The sequence below is a fragment of the Pseudomyrmex gracilis genome, unplaced genomic scaffold (assembly GCF_002006095.1).
Source record: "Pseudomyrmex gracilis isolate BER0280 unplaced genomic scaffold, ASM200609v1 scaffold_5, whole genome shotgun sequence".
NCBI classification, from domain to species: domain Eukaryota; kingdom Metazoa; phylum Arthropoda; class Insecta; order Hymenoptera; family Formicidae; genus Pseudomyrmex; species Pseudomyrmex gracilis.
In genome coordinates this window covers 1,620,712-1,632,586 of record NW_018020589.1, presented here as the reverse complement: position 1 = coordinate 1,632,586, position 11,875 = coordinate 1,620,712, and the positions used below count along the sequence as shown (strand labels likewise).

General features: G+C 30.5%; 5 protein-coding genes across 6 annotated transcripts; 3 read left to right on the top strand and 2 right to left on the bottom strand.

Annotated features, from left to right (window-relative positions):
- Positions 1–71: 71 nt before the first annotated feature.
- LOC109857702 (39S ribosomal protein L52, mitochondrial) lies at positions 72–1,203 on the top strand. Its single transcript, XM_020434285.1, has 4 exons — positions 72–321; positions 473–539; positions 836–968; positions 1,048–1,203. Exons 1-4 carry the CDS (start codon positions 282–284, stop codon positions 1,201–1,203), a joined length of 396 nt encoding a protein of 131 aa, XP_020289874.1. The 5' UTR covers positions 72–281.
- A 1,215-nt stretch (positions 1,204–2,418) lies between these two features.
- On the bottom strand, positions 2,419–4,047 carry LOC109857585. The gene is made up of 3 exons (XM_020434056.1): positions 3,709–4,047; positions 2,991–3,147; positions 2,419–2,708 (listed from the first exon to the last, which is right to left on the bottom strand). Exons 1-3 carry the CDS (start codon positions 3,847–3,849, stop codon positions 2,548–2,550), a joined length of 459 nt encoding a protein of 152 aa, XP_020289645.1. The 5' UTR covers positions 3,850–4,047; the 3' UTR covers positions 2,419–2,547.
- Positions 4,048–5,638: 1,591 nt separating this feature from the next.
- Positions 5,639–7,037, top strand: LOC109857508 (proteasome subunit beta type-5). The gene is made up of 5 exons (XM_020433857.1): positions 5,639–5,845; positions 6,027–6,183; positions 6,270–6,482; positions 6,573–6,806; positions 6,889–7,037. The coding sequence occupies exons 1-5, from the start codon at positions 5,702–5,704 to the stop codon at positions 6,996–6,998; spliced, it is 858 nt and encodes a 285-aa protein (XP_020289446.1). The 5' UTR covers positions 5,639–5,701; the 3' UTR covers positions 6,999–7,037.
- A 483-nt stretch (positions 7,038–7,520) lies between these two features.
- LOC109857809 (death-associated protein 1) lies at positions 7,521–9,348 on the top strand. Its single transcript, XM_020434524.1, has 3 exons — positions 7,521–7,728; positions 7,892–7,991; positions 9,060–9,348. Exons 1-3 carry the CDS (start codon positions 7,677–7,679, stop codon positions 9,217–9,219), a joined length of 312 nt encoding a protein of 103 aa, XP_020290113.1. The 5' UTR covers positions 7,521–7,676; the 3' UTR covers positions 9,220–9,348.
- Positions 9,349–9,623: 275 nt separating this feature from the next.
- On the bottom strand, positions 9,624–11,407 carry LOC109857800. Of its 2 annotated transcripts, none has more exons than XM_020434504.1 (3): positions 11,185–11,407; positions 10,960–11,119; positions 9,624–10,684 (listed from the first exon to the last, which is right to left on the bottom strand). In XM_020434504.1, exons 1-3 carry the CDS (start codon positions 11,238–11,240, stop codon positions 10,499–10,501), a joined length of 402 nt encoding a protein of 133 aa, XP_020290093.1. In that variant the 5' UTR covers positions 11,241–11,407; the 3' UTR covers positions 9,624–10,498. The 2 variants fall into 2 exon arrangements, with proteins under 2 accessions (XP_020290093.1, XP_020290100.1); XM_020434511.1 differs by having other exon boundaries at positions 11,227–11,403.
- Positions 11,408–11,875: the final 468 nt, after the last annotated feature.

Here is an 11,875-nt window from a genome sequence, read left to right as displayed (position 1 = left end):
CTAAAAATCTATACTTTATGTCACATGTGCTATACATTTCCAGTACTGGCAGTAAATATCGGAACGCAGCCTCAGTGCGCGAGTCAAGCACGTCACGCTTCATCTTTGTATTGTTATGTCTGTGATATAACCTAAATATTCTATATAAAATAAAAAACAATTCACAAAAATCGCTTTGCAGTTGAAGAGCATGTTAATAATGTCACATAAAAAAATATAAAAAGAAATATTGTTAAATATTGTAAAAGAACATTGTTTTTACTTGATATTTATCATTAAATATGATGTCTGCTAAATTTATGCTTTGCGTTCAACGTATACGTTAGTATTATAATGTTATATTATTTTTAAAAAATACAACTGATTGTTATATAGTTGCACTTATTCTACAATCTAGTTTTAAGACAAAAAATTATTAAAATTAAATTTGTGAGTTGCATTAAGTTATAGTGTTTTATGATATTTGTTATAGATTATAATGTGGTTAATAAATTTCACCAATCTTGTGTACAAGAGAATTTTAGAAGATGGAGAGAAAAGTATGGCTTTTATAATTTATGTGTTAAATAACAGCTAGTGTACATTGTTGTAATATATATTATGTGTGTATATATATGTATATATATGTGTGTATATACATGTATATATATGTATGCGTATAAAATATTTATGTCAACATTATAAGATTTTGTTTCAATTAATTTATATATAAAAAATATTAAATATATTATTGTTAATATAATGTTATATTAATGTTAATATAATGTTATATATTTTGTAAAGATAAATTAATTTATATTTAAAGCTGTTTAACTCAAATATTGCATATTTTCAGTCGTGGATTGACAGCCAATCCAAATGCTTTTGGCCCATTAACAAACTTACCTGATTATACTTTTCAAGATGGAAAACCCACACCTCTTGGGGTGAGACAACAAACACGAATGGATAAGCAGCGCAAATATGCTGTATGTAAAATAAAATGAAATGTTGTTATTAGTTTAATATCAATTTACGTAGTATTTGTTAATATATTAATTTTCACAGGCAAAAATTATCCAATTAGTAGAAGAAGTGGATTATGCTGTTGAAAGACATGCTAATTTATTAGAAGAAAGAAAACAAAATAGACAACAAATCCTTGATAATAAATTAAAACCAAAAGGAAATTTATTACTTGAAAAAAACAAAAATAAAAAATAGTTTTTATACTTAAGGAAATATAATATACTATAATAATGTATTTCACATAACATTTTAAAAAAATATTAGTTATCTATGTTGTTTGTCTCCATGATTGAAGTGATTGATAACAAATCAATAAAATATAAACTTTAAGATATAATTTTAGAAGATCATAGTATAAAAGAAACAATTGAGACATGTAGTCTGTCAAGATAGACATGTGGTTTGTTGACATTTTGAGTAACTGAAACAAATGATTTTTGCTATAATAAAGTAAAATTTAAGAAAAAAGAAAATTAACTTTAGAACACGTCAGAATCCATAGCTTTGTTTATATTTTATTGATGCTTTATATTTCAAAAGGTTTGATATAAATTGTGATATAATCAGTGTAATCATTTTGTTTATGGTAATTGATTTCACGTTTTCAATAAAAAGTCGCGTTGCATCAGCTATGTTGGTTGGATGTGCGTAATTCTACTGTGAATATTTTTGGACAATTTTAGGTGTTTTTACACCACTTTCTTTATTATCATCATAGTCTCTAATCTAAACAAGTACATAACTAGTAATAATAATAAATCGAAGACTGGCGTATGCTCCTTCCTCACCGGGGCAAGAGCCATTACAGCAAAGAAGAACAAAAAAGAACGTTTTCAATAAAAATGATTCAAGTATAGACAGAATTGTGCAACTTTAAAGTTGCGTACATTTTCAAAACTTCACGTGTCTACGCATAGATATACTCTTATATAGCACAACTTTTATGTTTTCTTATTAGTAATGTGACTTCAAATCAAACAGTAGACATTAAAAGAAAACAATTATAAATACAATAATAATTTTTGTTTTTAGAACATTTTAAATGGAATAATATTGTTTATCTTTCTATACTTGAAGGATAAGGTTTTACGATCGACTTCTAGATAACTAACAATGAGAAGCAAAGAATTCTCTTAAACTTGAAAAAGAAAAAAAAACAAGAAAAAAGAAGTTAGCTCTCCGCAAGCCAGATAGGTATCTGTTTTGCATACTAAATAAACAAGGAAAGAGATTTGAAAACAAAAGTACGCTGACGCACTACTAAACAGGTTTAATGGAGAGTGTGGAGTGTTTCGGCGTCCGATTGTATATGGTTCGTGGATCGTTTGCTGCAAAACGCAAAAATATTTTATACTGTCTGTTTTCTCGTATAATATATTTGTGGTGACAACTACAAGGATAACGATATCGTTATTGATTTCGATTAAATCTTTATTTTCATGCAAAATAAGAATACATTGAAAATAGTTTCTTATCACAGTTGACAAACTTTTACAAAAAAAGAGAATATAATATTTTCTGCATACACTGTTAATTTGTTTACACGTTATGTGCCGCTGCTATTACTGTGAGAGTGGATTTAGTACGAGGAGAAACGCGAATATTAAAATTGCCTCTGGATGATCCCAAGCTGTTCGGCTCGTCGCATATCACTGCGTAGCTGCCAGGATCATTTAGTATTCTAACGTAATGAATAATACCTGCACAGACAAAAACAATGAAAAAAAAAACAGCTCAATTAAGACCTTTATTAAAATTTTATTATAAGTGTAATACTTAAGGTGCGGACAAAGCCTCACTGCGCAAAAGTATCGAAGCATCATTCTACATTTAACGAGAAATAAAAATAGAATAATGCTTCAAAACATTTGGGACTTTGATCGCACTCTTAATTAAGAGAATTAATTAAGAATTTATTTAAAAAGTAAATATAATATTTAATAATAAATTATAAATTTTCATGTATAGAAATGTCATCTTACCTCTATTGGCCGTCAGTGTTATAGTTGTTGATTGAACATTATTGGTTGGGTTTTCAAACTCGATAACTCTACGCAAAACTACCTCGTCAGGAAATCGTTGTCCAATTTCAATATTTCCAATGAATCCACCAGTGAACGTGTTAGATTCTAGATTTTTCTAAATTTAGTAAAAAAACCTGTTTTTAATGTCATTTATGATGGTGTGAAGAAATGTAGATTCTGAATTTTTTTAAATTCTAAAAAGATAAAGTCAATATGAGTCTTCAACACAGAGATGTTCGTGTGCAATCGTTTGTGATTATTCTAAAACTTAACGTTTCGATCTCTGAATGGGATCATCTTCACAACGAAATTACAAAATTTCCTGTATACAATATTGAAATATAAATTATATGTTTGTATCCAAAAATATAAATTAAAGAAAAAAAGAAGAAAAAATTAGTAAATAGAGTAACATTTACGCATATAAAAATTAAAAATTAAACAGTTATAAGACTTGTTCGAAACTTCACACAGTGCAACATACTCTACATATATAAGGTGGCAAATTTATCATAATAGCAACCGTTATGCACAAGACGTACAAAAAATAAAACCTATTAAATAAATAAATTAATTAATATATAAAAAAAACTTAAATAAAATCCTCTTTTCAATGTTTTTATTCAATTTTGACGCGTTGCAAAATATTTAGCAATCATTTTTTGAACGAACTTACCAACGTTGTTTTTGGCACGATATCTTTTTCCGTTAAATCGATCTGAATGTTCTTAACTTTAGATATATCAGAATTAGCAGAGGCCGCTTGCAAGAGCGCCAGGATCGCAAAAGCGACAACGATTGCACGAGACATTTTCATATGGTTTGATCGAATCGTGAGCTGCGTCTTCTTTTATAGACCACTTCAAGTAGTGAGTCAAGGTGAACGTATCTTATATCTGCACTGTTCTTTTGTGATTTCTCCACAATGACCCTGTCGAGCTTCTTCATAGAATATCAATGAGGGAAATGTGACTGCACGAATGATGTTTGGCTCTGGTTCGCAGGGCCGCGCTTGAGCGACAAATTTAACAAACGACGATCGTCATGGATGGTCCTCGAAAAAGAATCGGCTGTATAGTTTGGTATTCAAGTCAAACACTCTTGACGTTTTAGGCATACTCAAGATATATATGTTATGTTGTTATTAATAATAATATAGAAATAAATAATAATAATATAGAATTAATAATAATATAGAAATTAGAAGAAGAAGAAATTAGAAGAAATAATTAATAATAATATAGAAATCTTATGGTTGTGTGCTATTACGACAGAGCGATAAATCTTTTAGATCCTTATTATAATCACTTTCTTAAGCTCACAAATTTTTGCGTTTCTAAAAAAAAATCTCTTTAAAGCTTTATACTCAACTTTCATATTTAATTAATACAGCGTTATTGAATGGTTATTATCTTTTTTGATGTAGCTATACACACACACCGATAGGCGAGAGAGGGAGAGAGAGAGAGTTTTTTTAACACTGTTTTTTCGCTTCGCACGTATTGTTGAAATGTAGTGGTTATTTGTTTTTAATAAACAAAGTTCTTTCGAGTCTTCTTTCGTGATAAATCAAAATGGTTTTATTAAATGGTAATAATTAATATCATCTATAGTTATGTAAAATAAAACTAGTACTTTTTGAAACAAGAACTTGAGAAAGTAAGAGAATTATTTTAAATTAGAATTAAATTAAAATAAATTAATTATATAAGAAAATTTAAAGTAAAAAAAAACTAACAAATATTATTTATTATTTTTATTATTTGTAATTTAAATAAAATGTGTTACAAATATATATATAGACTTTATGTGCTTTGCTGTGCATCCAATCTATAGTTTTTAAAAATATTCTCTATTTTATATATATTATGTGCGTATATTATGTGTTTCTGATGTGTACAATAGATATAAATAAAATGAGAAAACACTTTTTGAATTCATTATCTGGAAATAACTGATTCTACGTAATTTTTGCAGCGTGATATTAAACAATTTTTTTTTCAAAAATACCGATACAAATTTATCTTCATCCGAGGAATCAAATATTTTTAATACTTTTACGTTAAAAATCTGGAAAAAATTCTTTATGAACAAATAATAGTACTCGTTAAAAATTCAAGAAATTTAAAATTACAGATGGCTCGTTCTGTACGCAGAAACCAAAACGCATCCTAAAAGTATTCACACACTGATTGCCGTAGCCGTAACGTAAAATATATTGTAAGAATTGACCAATTATAATCATTTATATTTGAAAATGGCAGTCTTAAGAGCCGTCTACAATGGAGAGTTGTAGGCCGTAATAGTAAGAAATTGACCAATCACAGGCAAAGTACAGAAGAATAATCGATTGTGATTTGTCAATTTCTTACTATTACGGCCTACAACTCTCCATTGTAGACGGCTCTTTAGGAGTACGTTCCAAAATCTTACTTTGATAACCGAAAACTATAGTACACGTGACGCAAAATATAGCATTTTAGTAACCAAGGTAGGATTTTGGAACGTATCTCAGTATGGCTACGGCACGTTGTGTGTAAAGACCTTTAAGTGCAAGGTGCAAAGACTACACAAATACCCTCTATCGAAACGAGACGGAACTAAGCCAATGACAAGCAGTCGATGATTAATACAGTACTTGGTGAAGTGAGACTAATATTCGTGTAAAAATGGCGCTCGCTGAAGTAAGTGGTATCAACTCCTTTGTTGATTTTGGATATTCACTCGAAAAAAACAAGATCGCCAACGAAATCGAAACGTACACTAAAAATTTCACTAATAATCTTCAATTGGCAGTGCCACCATTCATAAATGTGAGTATATGACCATGATATCTAAATATGCACTATCATGCAGAAAGAAAAAGAGAGAGTGAGTTTACGTACATTATGTATTACAACAAAGCTGCAAGAAAGAACATTAATAAAACTTTCTTATTTAAGAGATAAATAATTTAACTCTTATATTGTTATACATATATTTATTTACTTTCAGCCAGCTGAAACTCTTGGATGTATTGCTCAAGGTACTGATGAAAGCGGAAAACATTTAAAGCTCAAGTTTGATCATGGAACTACAACTTTGGGTTTCCAATACCAAGGTGGTATCATATTGGCAGTGGATTCACGTGCAACTGGAGGACAATTTATTGGTAAAGAAAGAAGTGTATTGCATATTAGTTTAGCTAATAAATTATATGTTTATGATAACTAAATAATTGATCTTCTTTTTCTATAGGTTCATCTACCATGAAAAAAATAGTAGAAATCAATGACTATCTTCTCGGCACTTTGGCAGGTGGTGCTGCTGATTGTGTCTACTGGGATCGTATTTTGGCAAAACAATGCCGCTTATATGAACTTAGAAATAGAGAGCGTATTTCTATTGCAGCAGCAAGCAAGCTCTTATCTAATATGATTTATAATTACAAAGGAATGGGACTAAGTATTGGTAGATATAGAATACTTCAAACTTGAAAACTGATTTTTAAATAGAAAAAGTATCTTAAGAATAGAAAAAGTATCTAAATTTAATCTATAGGTATGATGCTGGCTGGTTGGGATAAACGAGGTCCTGGACTTTATTATGTGGATTCGGAAGGCACTCGCGTGCCAGGAAAAGTTTTCAGTGTAGGATCTGGGTCTGTGTTTGCATTTGGTGTATTGGATTCTGGATATAAATGGGACCTAACTGATGAGCAAGCTTATGAACTGGGCAGAAGATCGATTTACCATGCTACACATAGAGATGCCTATTCTGGCGGTATCATAAGAGGTCAGTTGTTAACTAACAAGATAAATATTTTATAACTCTCTAATAAGTCTAATAAGTCTAAATATATCTTTTTGTTTCACAGTATACCATATGAAGTCGACTGGCTGGGTGCATATCTCGGATGAAGATTCTAAAGATTTGCATTATGCATACCAAAATGAAAAAAATTCTCAATCGCAAACATCTTCTTAGATTAGTTTATATATTTTACACATGGTATTTGTTTATAAAATAAAACAAGATTATTTCCATCTGTGTAATTTTTAATAAATTATTGTATCAAGTTACAAACATTTCTATCATTTTATTGTATCAAGTAAATTATTGTATCAAGTTACAAACATTTTCATCATTTTATTGTACATTCTCTTCAAATATGGATAGCCTTAGGTCTGTCCAATCTTTAATGTTTATTTATTTCTAGAATTTTATATAGAAGCAGGCGCATATTGAAAAGATAATTATTTGAAGATTGTATTCTTTTAAATATCTTACAAAATGTAAATTAATATTGAATTAAGTAACACATTTTTTTCAGTTATAGTTACAATAGTATTAAAAAAAAATGAATAAATAATGAAGAAAAAGAGAAAAAACCAAAGTGTGAGATAGTACTCAAAATAAAAAAAAGGTACAACCGACGCGTAGTAGTCCCCTCTCTTTGCATTCAGAAACGCGATATAACGAAGTGTAACGAAGACTGTGAGTGCCATCGGATTTGAAAGAGTGAGAAAGATAGGTAGATAGATGAGGAGAGAGAAAGAGAACAGTGCGCATATGTGTTGCAATCGAGAGCGGCAGGCAGTAGCATATTGCGGCAAAAACTGTAATTGATTGTGGACGTTTTGATCAACGCGACGAAACAACGAAATGTCGAGCGGAATGGACGAGTGCAAGCTGAAGGGTGGACATCCTCCGGCAGGTTAGCATTTTTCTAACCGCTATGAAAAAAAACATGTAAAAGGTTAAATTTCGCGTGTTGCGATCGCGATATGATTCAAGGCCAATCTTTTGTTCGAGCGATCTCTCTTAATATCGCACCGCGTTTCTCGCGCGGTATTAAAAGAGATTTTGACTATTTTCAGTGAAGGCAGGAGGTATGAGAATAACGCAGCATAAAACGCCAAAAGACGAGCGCGAGACCAAGTCTAGCAAGGACGTCGAAGAAAGTAAGCCGTCTAGCAGGTATGTAAGATAGTAAATACAATCGTGATTTTGATCGGCGTTTATTACGTATATATCGGTCTGATGTATCAAAACACTCGTCCTTCAGCATAAACTTGATAATTAGCTGTGGTTTGTAATCCCCTTTTAAAAAAAAAAGGGATCCCGACGCAACAGCTGCTCGCAAACGGTGGTGATGACTTGCATACAGGGTCGGATTCAAGTACGAGAATAAATAGCAAACACGACGAAAAGATTTGATTTACTTCGAGAATTGTTTCTATTGAATTAACATCTGAGTTTTCTGATCTAATATGTAAGATCGGTCGATAGCAATCTGGTATCTATTACTGACTACTGAAAATGTACAACATATGGTGAAGATTTTTAATATACAGATTTTTAATACAGTAAGTAGATAAATTTTAAGACACAGTCCTGCTAGCGTATTATAACCCAGCGTGCGTTATCTTTAAAAATATGTTAGATAAAAAAGATAAAAAAAAAAAAAAAAAAAAACATTGCAAAAGACAAAATAATTAATCAATGAATTATAATGACTTTTTTAATTAACCATTTCTGTTTAATGTTTAATTCGATGATAAGTAAAATTATCAGCGTTTTATAAATTTACATAACACAATATTGTGCAATCAAAAATAACATGGATTACATCTGAAAAAACATTTGCACAGAAAGAATCACTCTGCATTTATATTATAGAAGAATTATTAGTAAGAATAAGTCACAAAATATCTTTAAAAATCATGTCGCGAAAAATTTTTATAATTATATAATAAAAAGCAAATGTTTTTCTTTAAGTTTTGCACAAAAAGATGCAACTTATAGTATACACAAATTTTTTCAAGTGTCTAATTTCTAATTCAGTGATTCACACACATAACATTAAAAATACACATCTATAAAACATTAATTCTAATTAATGTTCTATACTTATCAGTTATCCAATTAACGTCAATTATGTGGATTCAAGTGTTGCCAGAAGCTAGATATAAAGCGTCAATGTCTCGACATTATCATATCTGAAGCCGTACAAACGTAGCGATAAAAAATTTCTGACGTTTACAGTCCGCCAAAGACGATAATGATCAGCGGTGCTCCAGCCAAAGGAAACGCTGATTTTCCACCGGAAGCTGTGCAACATTTTCACGAGAAGCCCACACCGACGCACGACGCACGACCGGCCCATTGTTCACGTCCTATTGTTATTCAGCAACCAAGGAAGTAAGCTGCATATCATAGACCGAGCTGATAGATTTCAATCCACAAAGTCATCCGTTGATATTTTACAAGAAAGAATATAATTATAACTATATTGGGAAATAGGTATATATATGTACATATATACACATACATATATATATATATATATACACACACACACACATATATATATGTATATATATTTTGTGTATATTAAGCGTACTTAAAAAAATTTTTATGGGAAATAATTGAAGAGATTGGAATTTCGCGCGGATAATGCCGCTCGATTTTTCATTCTTTAATCGATAGAAGATCGAGATTTGATGTTTAACGAGAAAAAAAATAATTCTGCTAAAATTTTTAAATTTCTGAGACATTTGGACATATGGAAATTTGTAAAACAATTCGAAAATATTAACAAGTTTGATTCTCTTCTGAGGACAAGAATCAAGCAGAACTCGCATGACTATCGATTGAAGGATTAAGAAACTTGATTTCATATACGAAGTTAATCATAATAATTATAAGAGATTACTATATTGTTGTTAAAAGCAACACAAGAAAGTTTATTTTTTACGCCACGAGATTCCTGTATCGGCATTTAACGATCTTTCGCGAATATATCTTTACCTCGTATCACACGTCTTTTTTTTACATGAGATATAATAAAATTGCTGTAATTACATCATTACAATGTATTACACAATATTGTGATATAATTGTAGTGTAATGTTCTATAAGATAATACATGATTATATTATACAATCACTATTTTTGGGACCAGTAATAGAAGCTTTGTTTTTAATCATTTGTGTTTTTAACATTGTAGAATTTTTCAGTTTTCTGTTTTAATTCATATATATAGTTCTAGATTCAAATAATTGAAATACTTTGTTTTATAATTGTTGAACAAAATTGATAACTGGCAATAATTTGTACTACATGTTTAAAGAAATAAATATCCATATCTCTAGAAAAGCTCACAAAGTTTTAATTATTTAATAAGTTACATGAAATAAAAAATGAAAAAAAGTAGTAAGTTTTATATGTTCAATATTAATCACGTTTTGAATTAAATTGGATATGTTGATAATAATTAGCGTTTTTAAACAAAAATTGTATGATTTGATTATTCTAAGTAAAATATTTATTAGACATGTTATAAATTAATTAAAAAACTAATATAAGTTACTTAACAGTATATAGATATATAAATTAACAGCAGAAGTAGAACTAATAACAGTTTAATGATATTTCATGACAATATGTATATTCTAAAATTCACAAAATAGAATTAGAAATCACTACTGACTTTTCTCAGATGCACTTTGCATTTTTATGTAATCTTGTACAAAGTTTGTAAGATTCTGCATACCATTAGACAAATAGGTTGGAGTCTCAGACAGAAATTTCATGCTTGCAATAACTCCCTTATTCCATGATGACTTGACTGAATTGGATAAATCACTGGTACTTGGCAGTGGTGGTAACTATATGAGAATTTAATTAACAATTCTGTTTTATAGACAAATCAATAATAAAGTACTAAAAAAGCATACTGCTAAAATTATATAAATTAAACTAAGAATTCAAATAAAACTTGTAAGAATAAACAGATTTTAATGCAAAATAATATACTTTTTAGGTCACTCTTCATTACTTTATCTTACTGAGTATTGTTTTCATTATATACAAATGTATAGAGTTTAAAAATGTATCATAAAAACCTATGTGCTAAATATTTTACTAAAACAAAACCATCTACCTCGTTCAACACTTCTTTGGGTATATTGTTCTTGATGTAAGGTGCTATATTATTATAGATTTTAGCATACAAGTGTACACTGTCTTCAGGCTTTGACCACAGACCTTGTTCAACAGTATAATAAACAATACTTCCTACAAAAGTAGTCTTGGCAACAAACCTGCAGAAATAACCTCTCCTCGTGACTCCATTTAATTTTACAAAAAAAATGTAGCGTGCAAATACCATAACTGTCTGTGTTCTATACTCTTCAGCGAATGTACTAACCGCACGATACCCATTGTTTAATCAGAAATTACTTTTACAATTGAATTATCTCTCTCTTCAATCCAACTCTGTCACATGTAAGCACAAGCACACGAGAGTACAAGTAGAGAGAAGACTGAGAAAAACCGAGTCTGCAGTCTGCACCATTGATGAAAGATCGAGCCCGCTGCAACGAGAGTATTGAAGCGGTGGGGCACGCACACAAGCAAGAATCGTCGTCCGTGTGCGCACCGCGTACCAATCACGTAAGTCGATTAGCTGATTTGACAAACGTGAATGGTCAATTCCGCGAGATCAGCAGCTGCGACCTGCGTCTGCATCTTATGTAGAATGGCCTTAAGGTAGCGGTTAGAGCAGTGGGTACATTCAGAAGCACGACCGCTCAGTAAGCTGCTAAGTAGCAATCGACTGTGATTGGTTTAGATTAAAATAAGAGCCAATCACAGTCGATTGCTACTTAGCTGCTCACTGAGCGGTCGTGCTTCTGGGGTATGTTCCAAACTTTGACTATATAAGTATGGACTGCTAGTTCCCCCNACTTTTCCCATTTAAGCAATGTATAAGCAGCGTAGGTAACATAGATAAGAAATAGGCACCGCCTTTGGGCCAAAAAGCGGGAAATTCAAATATAGTTCGAGAAAGTAAGTAA